Here is a 21115-nt window from a genome sequence, read left to right as displayed (position 1 = left end):
ACGAAGGTATGATGTCCCCTGCGGGGTCGCTCTCGACTCCATCGGGAAAATAATATGAAACTACGTGTTCGCGACGCGTACTATTTTTCCGACTCCCCCAGCCCGTCACTCCCAGCGCATAGTTGCCAGGCTGTACTCCAGAAATTGAAATAAAAGCTCTCGAGACCCTACATGTACACTAGAAAAAAACTCCGGCCATAGAAGCCGTACTTACGAGCGGCGTCATGATCAAAAAGCTGTTCTGCCTCTGTATGCTTGTATAAGCAATTTTTAAGCGTGCCAGTAGGGCTCGCTTTTTGAAATCACTCGGATGTACCATAGTACAGCACACCGATCAACCAATGCTATTCAACGGGCCGTCCAAATATTTTTTTCCTCGGACCCGTTTTCTTGTCTTTGAACCATTATACTGTCAAGCCCTGATGGTCTCTTACCAAAAAACCGAATGAACTGCTAATTGGGAACCCTTGAGAACATTTTCCTGTCAAAACCGTATTATTTCATTTGACAAAAACCTCATAGAAGCTTTCTTACGCTCGGAGGACTCAACTCTAGAACCTTCTTTCCCGCCAAAACTGTTTAGCCAATGAGCGTCTTGCACTGCAAGTGCAATCTGTGATGAGCCTCGTGACTCTTTATACCATGTACTAACCGTGGCCCCTGCAGAAATCCACTCAAACCACTGCAGTTATCTCCCGATATAGCTTTGGGTGTCAGGTTTCGAGCAAGGCAATAGACGGCGAGGAGAGGGTCGCCTCGTCGAACCTATTATCTTCCACGCCCGATGAACCATTCACCGTGACGCCAGGATCCACCAAATTTACACAAAAATTGTTTTCCGTCTATTTAGCGAGTTTTTCCTTACTTTCCGTTAAAGTACAAATAAAAAGAGACCTCATTTGTAAAAATCGGCCGAATAGGAGAGAAGTTACAGTTCGAAATCCAAAGAGATTAACTCAACGCGATTCCGATGCACGGCAGTTCGCCCACATCACGGTCGTGCGAAATGCCGCATATCAGCTTAAAATCAAGATAATTGGACGGAATCTTTAAAATCAATTTACATTCAACGTTCATGAATCAATATTTTCTCCCAAATTTAGCAAAAAGTACCAATTGATGCAGATAACAAAGACGTGAAAATAGTAGGTATGTGTCCAACATTTTAGTTATTCGGCACGCTTTTCCAACATATTCATGTTGGATTTTTCTGCTTGTTTTTATTTTCATATATAACGCATGCATACGAAAGTGTTAAAAGTGAACATTTTTATGTAACTATTATTGTATGAAAAAAAGGTCATCATTTTCTTGAGCTTTTCGCGAATTAGAAGATTTTTTAGTATGTTTGCGAAAAGCTCACGAAAATGATGGCTTCTTTTATATAATGGTTACATACAAATGTTCACTTTTAACTCTTTCGTATGCATGCATTATATAAAAAAAATTAACTTTAGTACATCTTTATCTTTTCCTTCTATGGTTCTGTTACTACGGTACGTCAGAAGAGCGACGAACGGAGCTACATCAGAGGAGAGACGCTTTTTGTAAAAGTTCACAACTGAGAATATGCGGCAATCTGGTTCATCCTACCCACTTTTGCTAATCTCCCGTCTTATTTCCGAACTTGCTGTACATCATGTGTTTTCTTACTGAGATGAACGTCACAGAGCTCCCGTTTCGTACCCTAGCCCCCTTCTCCCTCCAGAGAATGCTACGTTTTTGTAGAGATAAATTGGTTGCCTCTGTTTTTATTCCTCTCTGACAGGTCAAACGTTAGAGCTTGATTTGATCCATCGCTGCCTTCTATCTCGATTCGAAATTCGATTAGGCGTCAACGTATAGGATTTCAGAAATTGGGGAAAGAAAGCAATGGAGCCATTCATGTTAAAAGAAAAAAATGTGCAATGTAATTTGCATGAGAAATCGTGTTTTCCTTTTTTTTTATTATAAGAAACTCCATTCCGTGCATTCCTGACGGAAAAGCGTATAATTACTTTTAAAAATGAGATCTATCGTCCACTGGCAAAAAAGTCTCTTGGATCTAGAGTCGGACTCTTAAACAATTTGAAAAGAAAAAATACTCTTATTTAATTGGCTTTTTGCTTGAATCAAAGGGAAATCCCATTTAAAGAGGCTTGGCTCTCGATTCAAGCAAAACTCCGATTGAATCAAGACTATTTTTTTTCGTCAATTTTTTGAGTCAGAGGCGGATCCAGCAATTTGGTAACACCGGATTCCCAGGGCCGCCACATTCCATCTCGGGCCCTGGTACCAATTTTAAGACCCGGACTCCCAGCACAGAGAGGGGTCCGAGGGGCCTCCCCCGGAAAATTTTTGAAATTTTAAATCTATTTGGACGCATTTTGAAGCTTCCATGACGAAGATTTTCCATCAATTTCTGCGGAATAATTATACAATCAGAGTTGTATACTGCCGTGCTAAAGAAAAACGCCGCATGAACCTTCAGGCGTTGCCAAATTTTCTTTGATAAAATACAAATTTTCTCGTAAACTTATGAACATTTTTCCTCCAATTTTTCAGATAATTTTGCTACGATTTCACTTAAATTTCCTGAAAATTTCAAGGAAAAATATTCATAACTTTTCTCAGAAATGAACATTTTATCGTAGGAAATTTGGCAACTCTCGAATGTTTATATGGCGTTTTACCTTAGCACGGCAGTGTATAATTCAATAACGGCACAATGGCAAATTATTAAGGTTTTGTACCAGTTCAAAATGTCTCCCCTCTTCGTTTTAATTCTTATGTTAACACCTTTTAATGGTCTAGATCCCGATAAATCTAGCACGGCTTGATGTGATTAACCGACGGCTCCGTATTTTGGCTCGGAACAGGTTTTGTCTAACTGATACAACTCAACACATAATAAAGATGCAGTGAGGGCCTTCCTTGTAGCACGGTGCAGCTTCTTGTTAGCTTTCTAAAAATTCCACGGCTTCAATCTCTTGGAATATCTGGCTCTTGATCCGTATACTAGGGAACCCCACATCCTCTCGAAGCTGCCAACAAAACTTGTAGATATGAACGCGCGAGGTCCAGTCATGCGTCCAGGTTTGGAATACTTCCTGGTTTATCTTAGACCATGCAGTTGCTGTTGAACTTCAAAATTATTCAGTGTGTGTTTTGAGTAACATGCCCGCTACCAGTGTGTGGATTGGAAAAGAAATCATCGCTTGACTCGAGATCGAGACAAATAATTTTTTCAATTCCGGAAAAACTTTAGGAATCCTCTTTTCTAATAAAATCATTTTTAAGACGCTCGATAGACGGGGTGGGGGAGGGGAGTAAGACGGCCGATGGGCAGGACTGAGGAAAGGGAGTTCTAAGGTCAGAGTGTTAATAGAATGGGACTTTCAGAGGCCTTTGTTTAGTCATGGACAGCTATATGTGGCCCTGTCAAAGTCGACTTCCAAAAATGGAATCAAAATTCAGAGTAAGGAAAAAGTCATCAAGAATATTGTTTTGGCGGGAAGTTTTCCTTTGAAACATCGTTTTGTTATTCAATTAAAATTATTTGCTCATAAGCCAACGGCTGATTTTGACGATTTCATTGGCCGCGAATCGGCCATTGGGGCATAGCCCCATAGTGTTGAATACAAATATGTATATGGATACCAGTGACGAGGCGTGAATGATAGATTATCGATATATCCCCATTTGAAGCTACGGTAAAGAATCGATTATTAAAGGGTTCGTTGCAAACACCCCGTTTACCGATCCTTTTCCATAGGTTTAAACGGCAGATCAATCTATGTATCGCGAAGGATGCCACGCCACTGGTGGATACTTTCCTCGAAAATTTTGATAGAGCAAAACTTACACCCACGCACGTCGCACAAAAAATCACTCAGACTTTGAAGAGCTACCAGACACGCGCGCACATGAACATTCGATTGTTGCCAAACTGTTTTGGATAAAACATGTTTTCCTAAAGAAAATTATGCGAATTTTTTCTTGAAGTTTTCAGACGTTTTAGATAAAATTGCAAACAAAATTAACTGCACTGCGTTTAGCGTAATGCGAGAAGTATTCATGCAGTCTTGTAGGCGCTAACATGCGTGTCACGCCGACCGCACTGTTAGACGCAATGCGTAAAGTATTTCTTCAGTCTTGCAGGCGCTATATAGCGCCTCAACCATTGAACATGACCGGTTCGATGAGGTCGCAAACACTTTCGATTCATCGGAACGAAGTGAAAATAGTCACTAAATTGTTGGCTATTATTTAATTCTCAGGAAATTTAGTAGTCAGCACGAGACGTGTCTTGTGGACGTAATGACCAATGCCATGGCGTGCTTTGCAATATATCTATTCTGCTGTGCTGAGGAATAACGTCGTACGGACATTCGATTTTTGCCAAATTGCCTCGGATAAAACATCTATTTTTAAAGAGAATGATGCGTATTCTTCCTTGAAATTTTCAGACGTTTTAGATAAAATTGCGTACAAAATTGTCTGGGAAAATTGAAAAAAAATATTAACGATTTTATTAGTAAATTAGGTCTTTATAGGGGGAAATATGTCAGCGTCTGGAGGCTTATACGGCGTTCCTCCTTAGCACCGCAGATATTTAGATCTGGGAGTAGAGATTCTACGAGTATTTTCGTCGTTTTTTCATTTTCTGTGACCACAATAAACCAGAGCTCTTCTCTCATCCGAATGCCGGCGGCCTGCTTATTGAATTCATGTCGATATGACAATGATATAGCCTTACCTTAACCACATAATATATCTCATTTCGACGTCTTTTCGTGCTGCTCAAAACTTTTAATAATCGGCCCACTGGTAAAAAAAGGGAAGGTATGAGTTCATTTAGCCTATAAGCCAATGCTATTTGCCCTCATGAGTTTGAATCGAAAACTCGCATATGCGAGGTATCTTCAATTACTTGATTGACTGTGCGGTACCCATCATGTGGGCACATGCATTTTATTTTCATTGCCACCAGTTCATCAATTTAATACGTTGTGGTTGGAACACTCCACGTGTCTTATAATCTTGCTATGGGGAATTCCATGCATGGATTTGAAGAGCAAGCTTCTATAAAAGATTTGAATAAGGCTATTTTAAAAGACGCTTCACGATGGACAAGTTTAATCAGTACTTTGGTAATTTGCGCATTCATGTTAACAATTTATTTCCAGGATACGATGAGAAATATGGGAAACGATTATTCAGTTCAAGTAAGATCGTCGAAAAACGCTTTGTGGTTAAGTTTTACTTTCTCTAGCTAGGAAAAACATAACTGTTTCTTTTCTGGACAATGAGTTACGTCCCGTTTGATTGGATGACCTCAAGGTCAGAGACAATCTGGGCAACCGTGGTTTTGTGCTCTTGCTATGCCTGCCGTGCTAAGGAAAAACGCCGTATGAGCATTCAGGCGTTGCCAAATTTCCTTTAACAAATCACTAATTTTCAAGAAAATTTGAGCATATTTTTCTTCCTCAGATAATTGTGTTCGTAATATGATCTAAACGGTTTGAAAATTTCAAGGAAAAATATCGAAAATTTTACCCAAAAGTAAACATTTTATCGGAGGAAACTTGCCAACTCTCGAATGAATCTTACTTAGCACGACGTATGTGACCGCGTAGAAGTATACTAGAGGCTATGCCAGCTACGCGGCACAACCCTCAAAGGGTGCTTCGCGCTCTCTTAGGCCCACTTTGACAAGAGAACGACCAAAAAAATGAAAAGATTTTCATATCCTACTCTCATTGGCCCATTCTTCCTCTGGCCGGGAGCGATTGGACCAGAGTCGAATAAAAAATCGGGATTCATATCAAACTTCACGCCAAGACTGAAACGAATCGTACCAAACGGGAGGTTAAGGGGGAAATTTGCAACTTTACTACGTAAGAAAAAAAACCCAAAAAATATAAAAAAAAATATTTATATTATATATTTCAAAATCTGAATAAAGCGGGCTCATCTAGAGACAATTGGACGTATTTCTGTCAAACGGAACTAAGCGCCAATTTGAGTTCCTTTTGAGGAATTTAGAATGCCGGATAGCGCGTTCTGTCAAACGGAACGCTGTCGAAAGCGCCATGGAAAAGCATTGCGAGTAAGGGCGGAATGAGCCCGGCGCCCGGTTCCGCCGCCAATCCAAGCCTTCTTTACCTTCCTACTCCGATGGCGCTTAGTTCTGTTTGACAGAAATACGTCCAATGGAGATTTTGCATATGTGAGGAATTTGCGATTTGACTGTTAATTCTCGTGTAAAAGTTCGCGAGAAACACGATGGTGCCATTGGTTGTCTCTAAAATTCACTCCCAAGCTCAAAAAAAGCTCTCAAGTTGAGGCCAAAATGGAGGGGATATCCCACGCTATCCTGAGAGTCCACCTCTACATCAAGAAAAACTATCCATGCAAAGATAGGGAGCAAATACATTGACACGGCTGCCACTTTATTTGGGGACTCTAAAACTGAAAACACGGCAACCCTGCTAATGTATTTTCTCCCTATCTTTGCATGGATAGTTTGCCTTGATGTAGAGGTGGACTCTCAGGATAGCGTGGGATATCCCCTCCATTTTGGCCTCAACTTGAGAGCTTTTTTTGAGCTTGGGAGATGATTTCAGAGAAAACCAGTGGCACAATCGTGTTTCCCGCGAACTTTTACATAAGAATCAATGGTCAAATCGCAAATCCCTCATACATGCAACATCTCCATTGCCCGTCGATAGCTGCAAAAATCATGAAAATCGGCCCAGTAGAATGCTGGAACTAAGCGTTACCAGATATGCAAATTTAGGAGGTCTCGGAGCTTATAGTACAGATATGCCAGGAATCCAAGACCATAAATTACTCCGGTAAAAACAGCGAATGAGTTACTTTTGCAACAAGTTGCACTTGGTAATGATGATTAATGATCCAGGACGCGACTCGCGAAAATTTCGCAGGCCACTGGTTCTGCGCACGAGCTTGAGCATGAGTAAATTCCTAGGCGGTGAAAAAAAAGGAGAGGCGAAAAAAATCTCACTCTCTTCTCAGCGAGGCGCTGCGGACGCCCCGCCGAACGAACTTCGCTCCTCCGTTGATTGATGCAAGTCAATAACAATGACAGACAGCCACGAACAACAATAAAGGAATCCCGAAGTGATCTCACGAACAATTAATGACCTATAACTATTACACGGTATCACTTTTTGATGAAGCCGCTCACCTTTGGGCGGGCGGGTCGCGGGACGGTCGAATGAGTGAGCTTTGGAGAAGGCCGTGGACGCTCGGTCACTAATAGATAGTGACGAGGCATCTTTTCGCTTTCAGTCAATACACGGTGTGTTTGCGAAGTCAAGGGTCTTTTTACTACGTCCAGCTACTACTGCCTTGCTATACGGAGAAAAAACTTCGTGCACGGGACCTGAAGATGAGGTCATATGGATCTCTGAACTTTTCTGATCACGCATCCGAAAACTTGAGGTCAAGCTGCCGAAGTTCGGGCCAGACATCGAGGTACTTCGGTATATACCGGAGTACTTCAGATGTGTGACCCGAACCCTTCTGTATATATCGAAGTACTTCAGATGTCTGACCCGAACTTCGGCAACTGAACCTCAAGTTTTTAGATACGTGATCCGAAAACTTCAGAGATTCATATGACCTCAACTTTGGGTCCCTCGCACGAAGTTTTTTTCTCCGTGTAAGGAAGGACGCTGTATGAGCCATCAGGCGTTGTCAAATTTCCTCCGCTATAAAGAACGATTTTTCAAGAAAACTGTTGGATATATTTCTTCAAATTTTTCAGACAATTTTGTACACAATTTAATCTAAATTATCTCCAAATTTCGAGGAAATTATGTAAAACTTTATTGTAAAATGCATTTTTATCTGGGGAAATTTGGCAACTGTCGAATGTGCATACGGCGTTTTTCCTTAGCATGACAGTGCATGCTACCAAAAAATCAACCGCGAAATCTCATTGAGCGTAGGACTCGTCAGTTGCATTTGATTATTATTATTTTTTTTTATTTTGAAGCAGGTGACCATTTGATATTATGAAGAGAAATAGTATTATGAAGAGAAATAGTATTATGAAAAGAAACATGATTTACTCTCTCTGGAAGAAATAGGGAAAAAAATTTACACAAACTAATTGCGGTGGTCGTAAAACAGTATGTTGGGACGTTTCAGCCAACGTCAGCAAAAAGCTGAAAATCTCCATACAGAGGGAAAAAACACACAAGCACAATTTTCCCTCAAAGAGATACGCACGGGTCGTAAGACAGTATGTTGGAATTTTCGCCAACATGCGTTAAAAATCAGTATAAAACTGAAAATATCAATACATAGGGAGGCTAATCGCAAATTGCTCAAATTGGAATTGAATTGCTAGATGCCCACACTCTTTGAAATTCTGTCTGAATTGTACGACGGTATATTATTCGGGATTTCGGAACACCCTGTATACGTGCGAAAAAGTGTGGACCCGGCATCGCACCGCAGCACGCGCAGCGTTTAAGTCTCCGGCCGCCGCCCGCTCGGCGCGCGCCCCACAATTAACGCAGCAATTACATTCAATTCATCCCGGAATACGCATGCGTCCTGTTTCCATCATGTTCTTGTTAATTACTCATGCAAAAAAGAAAGAGAACCCGGGGAGGATGAGTGACTTCTTTTTTTTCATCGCAACTCTGTGCGATTTTTTTTTTTTTATCGGACCGACCGGTTTCCTCAAACGGCCCTAATATACGATTCGCGTGCAAATTGGTTCCGGGCTGATGGTCGTTCCTTCAGCAGGCGCGTGGAAGTGCAGCTTGCAGTTCTGCCGTGCTAAGGAAGAACGCCGTATGAGCCTTCATGTGTTGCCAAATTTCCCCCGGCAAATCACTAATTTTCAGGAAAATTTGTGTATGTTTGTCCACCAATTTCTCAGATCATTTTGTTTGTAATTTGATCTAAAACGTTTGCAAATTTCAACGAAGAATATTCATAATTTTCCTTAAAAATAAACATTTTATTGCGGGAAATTTGGCAAATCTCAAATCTTCATACGGCGTTCTTCCTTAACACGGCAGAGCAGCCACCGTGAACACTCGTCGTATGGGAGCGTTATTGGCGACAGTTCGTGTCATGTCCTTGTAGAGAACTTTTTAAAAGTTCAGCTTCAAAAGTGGAGCGAATAAGGAGGGCAAAGGCTAAATGACAATCCGAAGAAGAAAAGGAATTATGCGTCTTCAAATTTTAACCATGCAGAAAACGATCATAGAACATGTCGTGATCATATTTTCATCATTATGGTCATGGTAAAATATCGGACTAAATCATACAAAAATGAGAATGAAAATATTGTGAAGTTTCACATTTTAGGTTTAAGACTGCAAAACGATATTTTGTTCTTAATGTAAGCCAAATAAGCCAGAATCTAATTGCAAAAATGTTGATCCATTTTTCACAATACGACAGATTTTCGGCGCAGAGATTGTAACAGCCAATATATGCAGAGCTCAGCAGGAGAGGATCAGTTATAAGTGATCAATCAAAACATCTGAATTTTGATACTCCAAAATTTTCCAAAATGACCATAAAATTTTCAACGAAGTTTGATTCAGACTGCCTGAGAACAAGTATTGCGAGTGGATTAGGTGCAAACTAATCGAAAATAGAGACGAGGTGCCATAAGCAGGTTTTGACACACTTATTTCACGTTTCAAATTTTTAGCAAATCAAACCGAAGTGTGCAAATGTTATTATTATCCACTATAAATCCAGGTGTCAGTTGTATGTTACCGTGGTGGTCAATCTCATTACGATAACACACTGATCTCAGTATGGCACTAAATTTTAAACAACATTTACCGCTGCACAGTGTTATGGGGTACCGTGACAGCATGTTTCACTCCCCAACGCGGTATTTTTAGCAAGGGTATCTCTAACATAATGAGACTAGAACAACATATCATCAAATTTTAAAGAAATTGATCCAATTTTTTGAGAATTTAACATGAAAATTACACACTTTGCTTTTATTTTCTAAAAATTTGAAACATAAAATAAGTGTGTCAAAACCTGTTTATGGCATCTCGTCTCTTTTAGATTAGTTTGCACCTTGACGAAAGAACCTTTTTTCTCGTATTCATTTTTCTCAGGCAGTCTGAATCAAACTTTGCTCAAAATATTATGGTCATTTTACGATATACCATACTAGATAATAAAACTTCGTACCTGCTAATCAGTCACTTTCGGCGCACATATAGTTATAACAAGCAAGAAAGTTCACTTTAAGTTCTGTCATCCTCATGCAATACACAATAGCACAATATGATTTATTCTTTCACTTTTTTTCTTGTCGAACTTTTTAAGAAGAGATTAGGTTTTTTTCCGAAATAGAAAGTTTCACGGTAAGTTTCACGATAAGATACACAACGACACATACACAAGTTGCAACTATATTTTACAGGACCGGCTTAACTGAATGAATGAAAGACACCGTCAGGACAGGTCCTGGAACAGGAGAGAGGGGGTGGAGGAGACGGAGGAGGAGGAGAAAAGAGGAGATGGAGGGGGAGGGAAATCATAACACATGGGAGAGGGGAGAATATACCGTTATTGCCGGAACATCGATTAAATTTGAAAATATATATTTTTTTCCTGAAAATTTTGGAATATCAAAGTTCAAGATATTTTGATTGATCACTTAATAACTGATCCTTTCCTGCTGAGCTCTGCATGTATTGGCTGTTACAATCTCTGCGCCGGAAATCTTACGTGTTGTGAAAAATGCATCGAAATGTTTGCAATTAGATTCTGGCTTATTTGGCTAACATGAAACGCATGAACTTAGAACAAAATATCGTTTTGTAGTCCTAAACCTAAAATGTAAAACTTCACAATATTTTCATCCACATTTTTGTGTGATTTAGTCCGATATTTTAGGAATTGATCATAGTTCCTAAATTCGTTTTGTTTGCTCAAATTTAATTACACAATCCATCTTTAGTATATGGACATCGAATGACCAATTTGTTTGCGTCGTATATGTAAATTATCCCTCCACTATTGATTTATACTCTTACTCCCATTTTCTAAAAATAAAAGAAAAAATAAAAAGCTCCATTGAATTTGAGAACATATTTAGTATAGGATTCGCAACATGATTGGGGAAATATAACGAAACGAAGGTAGCTTGACTTCGGGGAGAGGGAACATAAGATATGATTGTAGGGAAAGAAAATACGAGATTATCAGAATCAAGAAGATAAGAAAATAGAGAAAGAAAAAGTCTGAGTGAAAAGAGGAATAAGGAAAGGAAGAAGAAAAGCCCATTAACACAACAAAAGAAGACGAATCACAAGAAAAGAAAAAGTAAATAAAACATAGGTAGAAGGAGAATAATAGGTAGAGGGGGTAGAAGAGAGGAGGATGTAGAAGAGACAGAGAGAGCCACTCTAAGAGTAAGGAATAAGAAAAAAAACTGCGGGCCGATTATTGAAATTGATAGACAAAACTATAGACAAAGAAGACATAAGGTATATGGAAGGCTCCTATTGGTGGAATCGGGTGATTGTAATGGACAAATGAGGTAGGTAATAGACTAACTAACGGCAACCGACGAGAGACCCTTTAGTTAGTCCATCATTTTCTCCTTTAGTCTATAAGAATCACTCATCTCAGTCAATCGGATAGCTACATACTCCCTATGTCTTCTCTGTTTATCGCTTTGTCTATCAATTTCAATGATCTACCCGCTGCTGGAGGCAAAATTCTGAGGGGATGGATGAAGATACGCAAATTTGACAGGTATCGCACAAACTTCATGTAAAGTTCGACGACTTATGGGAATTAGGACCATGTAAAGTTCGACGACTTATGGGAATTATGACCCAAGACATTCAGTCCGAATACGCCAGAGTGCTAAGTTCCCAGCTGCAGGAGAAGTCAGGGATCAAACACGCTTTCATCCGAAGGTCGCCGGTGGGATCTTGGGGAGGGGGCGACAGGGACGGGGCTCGGGGGGGAGGGGGGAAGTGGCCCACTGACGGATGCTCGCGAGACGGCGCGCGGCGCAGCGCGGCGGGGCGGCGCCGGGCGCGCAGCGAGAGAGAAAGGGATCGAAAAAGTAAACAAAAGTAGGCCCGAGTGAAACCGGAAGGACTTACTTGGAAGGCTGCTCCATGGCGGAGCGGGCGCCGGCCGGAGACTGCAAGCACAACCGCGAGCGCACTTTGAGCACAACTGACCGAGACCAGCCGCCACGCCGCGCGACGTCGGAGGATACCGTTTGGAAGTGGGTCGTCTTCGTCTGCCGGAGTGCTGGGCTCGAGAACCCCGGACCGCGCCAAACGCCGCCGAGTCGCGCCGCGGTCCGGATGTCTCCGCGACCCTTTGCTGCCTTTGACTCCCGCCCGCGAGAGCCGCTAGTTCCTGGCAAAGGCTCAAAAGCGTCTCGGATTTCGAAAAAAACAACGGGCAACTCCCGGCGTATCATGCGGTACATCGTATTCGACGTCATGATCAATCAGCTGTTCTACGGGTGATTATTGAAATCTAGACAAAGTGATAGACAAAGCAGTAGACAAAGCGATAGACAAAGCGATAGACACAGCGATAGACACAGCATTAGACAAAGCAATAGGCAAAGCAGTGGACAAAGCAACAGACAGAGCCGCTAGTTCCTGGCACAGGCTCAAAATCGTCTCGGATTTCGAAAAAAAAAAACAACGGGCGACTCACGGAGTATCAGGCGGTACATCGTATTCGACGTCATGATCGATCAGCTGTTCTACGGGGGTTACTGAAATCCAAGGCGATAGACAAAGCAATAGACAAAGCTATAGATAAAGCTATAGACAAAGCACTAGACAAAGCAATAGGCAAAGCAGTGGACAAAGCAACAGACAAAGTGATAGACAAAGGAGACAAAGGGAAAATGGAGCGATCATATTGGCTGAAAGGAGTGGTTGTTACGGACAAAGAGGGAAAATTATGGGGTTACTATACTATGGGGTAGAGTACACTGAAAAAAAATATTGCTGAAATTGCCGTGCTCGCGGGTATTTCATGGCAGGGTGTAGCTAAAAAACGAACGTGCAAACCATGCGGGTAAAATCGCTACAAAAATTTCAGCCAAATTTACACACACGCGTGTAGGTGATTTTGCTCTCTGAAAAGCTACGTCTGTTACCTTTTTAGTTATTCTTCCGTAAATTTCGCTATTTTCCCGTAAATTCCGCTATTTCAGCCTTACTATGGAGCTATTTCTACTGTTCGCAAAGTACCAATACCAAAAATATAAGCTCCAAGACCTTCTAATTTTGCGAAACTGGTAACGCTTAGTTCCAGCGTTCTACCGGGCCGATTTTCATGATTTTTGCGGCTATCGAAGGGCAATTGCCTCTAGATAAGCCAACTTTTTTCAGATTTTCAAAATATGGCCCAGGTTTTTTTATATTTCGTGGTAAAGTTGCGAATTCTCCCATTTAAACAATGTAAATTTATACTTTTTGTCATAGTTCGTTTGAGCGTTCTACCGGGCCGATTTCCATGATTTTTGCTTAAATCGACAGGTAATAGGCTCTAGATGAGCCCGCTGCAATCAGATTTTGGAAAAAGGACCCAGGTTTTTTTTAAAATCACGTTATAAAAGTGAGTGAGTTTACAGAATGCTCCAGTACTGCTACCGCTATGCGCGGGAGGATGCGCAATGGTCGAGGAGGTTGCGCAGTAGCTGGGTAGCCTGCGCATCAGCTCTACACTTATCTACACAAGATTCGCACTTACGATTTCTTGACGAGCGGTGGCCGAGTCGTCTAAGACGTAGAATGCGTTCGCTTTTATCACAGTGTGGGTCCGATCCCCGACTCATGAAATCTTAATTATTACCTGACTTTCACTGTTAATTGTTTTATTGCAATATTTCATCAAGCAGTCATTCCAAAACGCGTCCTTTTAATTTTAAAGTATTTTAAAGTAAAGTTTAAAATTAAAGTATACCTCATATCGTATTTTTTTAGGGGAAAAATAAAACTAACACTGATAGGAGGGTAAAAATAGGGCCGCGGAGCGCCTTCAGGGGGTTGGGCCGCGTAGCGGCCAGGGGGCGTAGCCCCCTAGTTTCTACTGTTCGCAAAGTACCAATACCAAAAACTGCAGTTACACTTCCAAGCCACTCGATGCAAGATTAACTGCATGAAGGCGCGCAGATGTAGCAAATCGGTGTAGCAATTCGTGCTAGTCGTTCACTTGATTCAACACCGTGTGCGAATAAGAAAGCTTTACGAAGTGAAGCAAATTTTGCTCCACCCTAAATCGGTGAATTAGCAATCCTTTTTTTTCAGTGTACCTATATTGAGAGAGTATGGCCACTGGGCCCCATGAAGAGGCTTAGGACCCAAAAATGGCGGTGCTTTGTTTTGGTTTTTGTGGATGGGAGGGGGGTCATTGCCAACTTTTGACGGTTATCACCCACCGCACTTGCTGCCAACCTTACTACATCTAAGATAATTTTTCTCAAAAATTGCACACGATTAGCCTTAAAAACATGTAAAGAAGCCGCAGTAGTGCATTGAGTAAATTTCTCGTTACGATAAGCAAAGAAAACTACATTTTGAGTCATTTTGCATTACATTAATTTATGGCGTCCGCCATTTTTGAGTCCTAAGGACTCCATTCAGCCTAAGATGGCTGAGCCAATCAGAGGTGGTAACACCAGTGGCCATACTCTCTCAATATAGGTACTCTACTGTGGGGGTCAATGGTCTCTCGTGGGTTGCCTTTGGTTAGTCTGTTACCTTCTTTATCCATTGCAACCACCCGCTTCCATCAATCGGATCACCCCATTTTCTCTTCGTCTCCTTCATTTATCGCCTTGTCTATAATTTTCAATGATGAGCCCCCAGTCCGTAAAGTAATTAAATCCATCAATTGGACTTCATTTAACATAATTAATCCAATTGAAAAGGAAAGTGAGTATAGGAATGATCCTACTCTTATGGATAATTCTGCCGTGCTGAGGAAGAAAGCCGTATAAACCTTCAGGCGTTTCTAAATTTGATAAAACTCGAATTTTATAGTGAATTAGTGAATATTTTTCTTTCAAATTTTCAGATAATTTTTTGCGCAATTTTACTTTAAGCTCCTGAAAATGTCGAGGAAAAATACTCATAACTTTCCTCAAAATTAATCATTTTACCGGAAGGAATTTGGCAACTCTCGAATGTTCTCACGGCGCTTTCCCTTATCACGGCAGTGCGGGGCTGATTATTGAAATTCATAGACAAAGTGATAGACAAAGCAATCGACAAATCAATAGGCACAGCAGAATGGCAGCATTTAGTCAGACGTTAACTTTTTATACGTAGCAGTCTCTCGATAATCCAGGTTAATTCAGACCGGAAGATGTGACATCAGGGATTTAATATTGACAAGATCCAAAAAATTTTAACGAAGAGCAAGCTTAAGGCAATGTGCCCGGTTCCGAGGAGGTAATGGTATCGTCGTTTCCTCAAAACACTCGAAATTTCGCGTTTTATTACTTTCCTCTGTCATTCAAAATGACTATCAAGAACCGGGCCAGGCCTGCTTTTAAAGCCATGCACGGCTCCTACTGCTCCTCATAATTAAACGGCGCTTTATCTGCACTGCCAATCAAAACAAAATGGGCACCTCATTCTGTCCCTTGAAAGGAGGACGAGAAATTGACTATTGGTGAGGTGACGTTACACGCTCTGCCGGCGCATCGATTTCGAACCTGTTGATCTAATTCTTAGCTATCGGTGCAGTAAAACGGCGTTCATTGAGTGTGCTCTCTCACGAGGTGACGAGTGAACTGTTGAGGACAACATGCGGTTCAATTTTAGAGCTGAACTAAAAAAAATTCAATATTTTTTTTTTAAGTTGATCAACATCAAAGATGGAATAAAATAAGTTTAAAATCTGTTTTTTTTTTTTTTTTTTTAATCGATCAACATCTATCTATTATAATAAATAATTCAATGAAGATTTTTGAGCATTTCTTGACCCTTCCTCCGCCATGGGCCACTTTTCAATTGCTATGATGAATAGTGGCGTGGCGTGATGGATCGATCATCGATATTTCCCCATTTAAACATTGGCGGATCCAGCAAATTGGCAACATTGTCTTTTTTACATTTAAACCTTTGGAAATGTATCGATTCTTCGAGGGGCCAGGTGCTCCGATAAGAATCGATTTATTTTGCATAAGTTTAAATGGGAGGGGGGGGGGGGAATTCGGTGATGCCAAATTGCTAGGTCCGCCTCTGCATTTAAAGCTGTGGGATAGAGTAGATTATCAAGGTGTTCGTTGCGAACACCCTGGTAATCGACCCTTTTCCATGGGTTTTAAATGGTAGATCAATCGATGTATTGCAAAGCACGCCACGCCACTGAGGTGAAAATTTAATGCCGGGATCACACGCTGAATTTTACAGCTGAATATGGAAGTCGACAATCATCGCTTAACGGCTGAAATTTCGCAAATTCGAATTTTTTTTTCCGATGGTTGCTGAGCCTCGTCGGGCATTGGACTGATGACTTCCACATTCAAACCACAGTTGTGTGGTTTTGTACTTTGACCATCGAAATGTTTACATACTTTTAAGTGTGTATGCGTTACTGATTTCTCAGATCGTGTGGTCTTTCATCACTCAGTTCATAAATGAGCGGTGTTTGGAGGGATATGGTCATATGTTCAATTTTTGCAATTTCGACAATTACGTGGTTAAAGTTTCAAAACTGCGTATGAAGTTTCGTGGTGGACAGAGAGTTAAAATTTTTGATGCTTAAATATTGGATTATAGTTGTGAATTTTTCACAAAGTATATTTTGATCCTAGTTTTAGTTAAAATCTATGCAATCTCATTTTTTTTAAAAAACTGCACTCGGCGTTTTAGTTTACAAGCCTCTCGAATGTCGTATGCATTGACAACAGCAAACCAAAATTTACAAAAACACTGAAAGGAAAAAGAAAAAAAAAAAAACCCTGGACATGCCAAACATGAGCATGAATAACCCTGTCACACTTCGTCACCCCGGTATTTTTTTTTTTTTTTTTTTTTTTTTTTTTTTTTTTTTTTTTTTTTTCTTTGACGAGCACATTCTTAGTGAGTCGTTCAATGCGCAGACATCACCGCGGCCTCACTGTGTTTATTTTGTGGCATCTGTTGCGGTCGCGTGCAATTACCGCCTGACGATCCGGGAATTGAAACGCAGAGAAATGAAATGTTTAGCCCCCCCCCCCTCCCCCCGCCTTTTTGCTCTCAAAAACAGAGCAACGCGTGAGCATGAGCACTCTCCGGTTTTTTTTTTTTTTTTGTTTTTTTTTTTTTTGTGGGGGGGGGGGGTCATTTTTACAGCGGTTTCAATTGAGTTATGGCTCATCGCTTGTCGCGTGTGAATTTGACGCTTGTCTCCGACTGAATCTTTTACACATTCGTGAAGAATTGAAAATGAAATATGCACAGCAATATTAATTGTTACCTCCGCGTCTCTGTCTCTTTCTTGTCCCTCCCGAATTCCTCACCCTTATTTTGCAATCACATTTTTCACTTGTTGCGTGGAAAATGTCACAATTGGTCGGGAGTTGCTGATCGCCTGGGGCCGCATCATAAATGGCTAAAATGGCAAAACCTAGGTAGTTCTTTAGTGCCGACGTTAAACAGAGTTTGTCGGTATTATCCCTCGTTATTGTTCTTGAGCTTTGAAAAGCGAGCTAACGCACCAATCTCTTACACAATTATCTCGTGAATTTTCCTTATCTTCTTCTGTTTGCGTGACTTGACCTCTGTATCAAAGTTCGAGCTGTGCAGATGGCTTGTTTATCTTCGAAAAAAAAATTGGTAATCGATTGTTATATTTAAATAACCGGCAAACGTTGTCTCTCAGCACTTATAGCCATGCGCTATGTGTTGGCCTGCAGACGTGTTTCTCTCGCGAACTTTTACATTAGAATCACCAGTTTAATCGTCTAATCTTCCTTACACCCACATTGCAACCATCGTCCATTTTTTGTACCGCAATTTTATCTAAAACGTCTGGAAATTGCAAGGAAATATTACGCTATCCTTTATCTTGAAATATACACATGTTTTATCCTATGCACTATTTGGCAACACCGCGAATGGCCGCACGGCTGTCTTCCTTCGACCACCGCAGAATAGATATATTTGCCGAAGCACTTCATTAGGCACACTGGTCCATCTACATCTACAAGAAGCTCGCGTCTCGTGGCTCTGGACTATTATAATTTTCTCCCTGAGAATTTATAATCAATGAGCCTCAACAAGTTTAGGTGGACAATTTTTCACTTCACTTTCCGATGAATCGAAAGTGCGTTTTCGCGACCTCATCAGAACATGATCATGTTCAATGGTGGTGAGGCGCCTAGCTAGAGCGGACCGCAAGGACTAGGAACCATAACATCATTCTTCTCGCAGTGCCGCCCTATCAGTGCGGTCGGCCCTGTGTATACGCATATATCGCCGCCTACACGGACTGGCATGAATACTGTCTTCGCATCTCGCTAGCCCCCTAAACGCAGTGCCACGTCGGTCACTGTTTGGCGTGTTGAAAAATGCAGAGTATCTATAAGATTCTTTGAGATTTTCATCCATCTTGGAAACCCATGGGAGTGAAAGAGAGATAGATGAAGGGGTGGAGAAATACTATCGTGGGGGTTGGCATTAATCACCAATCTAACAAAAATTGGCTGTTCAATAGTATTTTGGAACAAAGCCCGCGCATTTTGGAATTTATTATTAGCCTCTCAGCGCTAGGCCGCTCCAGGGGACCAATTAGGAAACCCAACCGTCCAGGACCATGCGCGCAGCTGTACAATGGCTAAGGAAGCTACACAGTACAATGGCGCTGGCGATGTGCTAACTATGCACTTTTTACTCAGCTTCAGGTTTCAGAAGCATCAAAGTTGAGGATATTTTCTTCTGGAAGATGAGGTTCCTTTTCACAGATCCGGTCCTAATTGCGTGACTCAACAAAACTTTCTCGCGTATCGACAACAATGAGCAGAGCTTGTTATTTTTACCGCTGGTTCAGAGATTTTAACGCAGGAGTAGAAAAATTTTACCACAGAAAAATTTTAAATTTAACGCAGGGACGAGACGCGCGTGATGAGCCTTTTTTATTATATTTTCCAAACAGGTTACAATTAGCTATCTACTCACAAATGAAGAGAGAACTCTCTATTTTCCGCTAGCGCTCAGAGACTTTAAACAGGCAGGAGGTAAAAAAAAAACGCTTGATACAAACGTATGTACAACTTCCACTTAGAGTGGTGATAATTTGCTTATATCCACGAAATGAAGCGAGGACATGAACATACTCTCTCAGCTGACTCAGGAGATCTTACTAGGCAGGCGCTAGGGCAAAGTTAGATGGGACGGAACGCTTGATACAACTATTTCAACTTCTAAGTAGGTACCTAAAATTCGCACTACGCTGCAAACTGAAGGATAACACGGGATGTGTTCCATATCATAGCACACCTAGTTCGTGTTCGATTTAAATTCAATCACTTTGCTGTTCGTTCAAAAACAGCCCGATCGTGACTCCTCGTAGATTAATAACTTACGATGTTAATAAGACCTGATTGAAAGCGAAGTTTCCGATTACATGATCCGAGGGTTACGGGTTACACGAATTTAAAAAATCTGTTTTATTCTGAAGAGTGATCGCTCACGCACTAATTTTTACGATATAACCCTATTCCCTCTATTCACTCAGATATTGGTGTGGCAGTTCTGGTTTGCAAATGGATGGCGCTGGAGGTGGTGGGTACACTGAGACCTATACTAATGGTAACACAACCGAAGAGACCTTTTAGTTTAATCCCGCATATTTATCTCCCTTAGTTCTACGAGTACACCTACCCTAAAATAACCAATAGTATGCGCTTTCATCATACTCATTATGTCCTCTTTGTCTTTAGCTGTTAGTCCAATACAATTTCAACAACCAGCCTGCTGAGCCGATTTACTCCAGCGCACCAGAACTCTTTCAGTAGCTCCAAGCGGAAGAAATCCACACGATTAAAAATCGACGTAGTGCGGTGTTGACACCACGTCCGGAACCATTCATCAAAAGTGCAGCGAGGAACCGTCCAACGTGAACGCGGCAGCGATGGCGGGCGTAGCAATTCGTAGTGGCTTACCATTGCCTCACAAAACCAGCAATGTTTATAGGCCTGCATGTCGGAGCCGGATGCCGGCTGGCTCGTTGATATTATTAAACCGAGTGAGTAGCGGGCTGTGCACGATGAGGCCGGCGCCTGTGCCAAGTAAACAGGGTTCGACATCCCTTGGTAATGTACCTACCTCTCTCCACGATCGACATCAGCACGGACTCATACTCAATGCGTTGCCAGTGTGCTCGGAACTAAACCCCGTCGTTTAAAGCAATCCGAATGTTGCCCAAGTTTTCGTCTCAGAAAATATTAATTTTCTGCAAAACTATAAAGGTTTTGAAAATAATCTATGTTCTTTCGCACTATTGCCAAGTAATATGACCTAGTTATTATTCAATGTCTGATTGAATGAGAAAAATAAAGAAAACAAAAGAGAATATAAAAAGAGAATTAATGGAAGAATAATACACTAAAGAAGTGAGCTCTAACCTGTATGTAACAAGGTTGGAAGTTAAAAAAAAAAAAAAAAAGAAAAATAAAAAATAAAATGATTTTTTGAATTCCTATTTATAATTTTTTGGAGCTTCTTTGGCTTTTGTTCTTTCTTCCCCGTGAAATTGGCGTGGACCCAGCCCCATTTTCTCCACCCTAATTTAATGTTTAAGGTTACAAACACTATAGTGTTTGGTATAATGAATGGATTGCAAATTCACAATAATGTAAACTAAAATTAATTCTGCTCATAAAATTTTATAAAATAACAAGATGCCTTCTAAACATGTATGAGAGTTACCCTCTATTTTATTGGGGTTTTGAGAGACTACCAAAAACGCGTATTTAGTCTATATATGTGTATGATATGGATTTAGTTTGTACAGAATTCATTATTATGTTGTTTATAATTTATATTATCAGGGTATTCAAGATTTGAATCTTCAACTAATCGGTACGTCTTTAATAATCAAGTTTTATCATTTTAGCAATCAGAATCCA

The 21115-nt window shown here is 40.9% G+C and overlaps 1 protein-coding gene across 1 annotated transcript in view; it reads right to left on the bottom strand.

Annotated features, from left to right (window-relative positions):
• Window positions 1–12478, bottom strand: part of LOC109032523 (uncharacterized) — a 47686-nt gene extending 35208 nt beyond the window's left edge. The window contains exon 1 of the mRNA XM_019044702.2: window positions 12126–12478. Within this exon, the coding sequence (XP_018900247.2) occupies window positions 12126–12478 (353 nt within the window). The remainder of the gene's footprint in view (window positions 1–12125) is intronic.
• Window positions 12479–21115: the final 8637 nt, after the last annotated feature.

This window comes from Bemisia tabaci, chromosome 8 (genome assembly GCF_918797505.1).
Source record: "Bemisia tabaci chromosome 8, PGI_BMITA_v3".
Taxonomy (NCBI): Eukaryota; Metazoa; Arthropoda; class Insecta; order Hemiptera; family Aleyrodidae; genus Bemisia; species Bemisia tabaci.
Note: the sequence above shows the minus strand (reverse complement) of the source record. Positions and strands in the feature narration are given on the sequence as shown.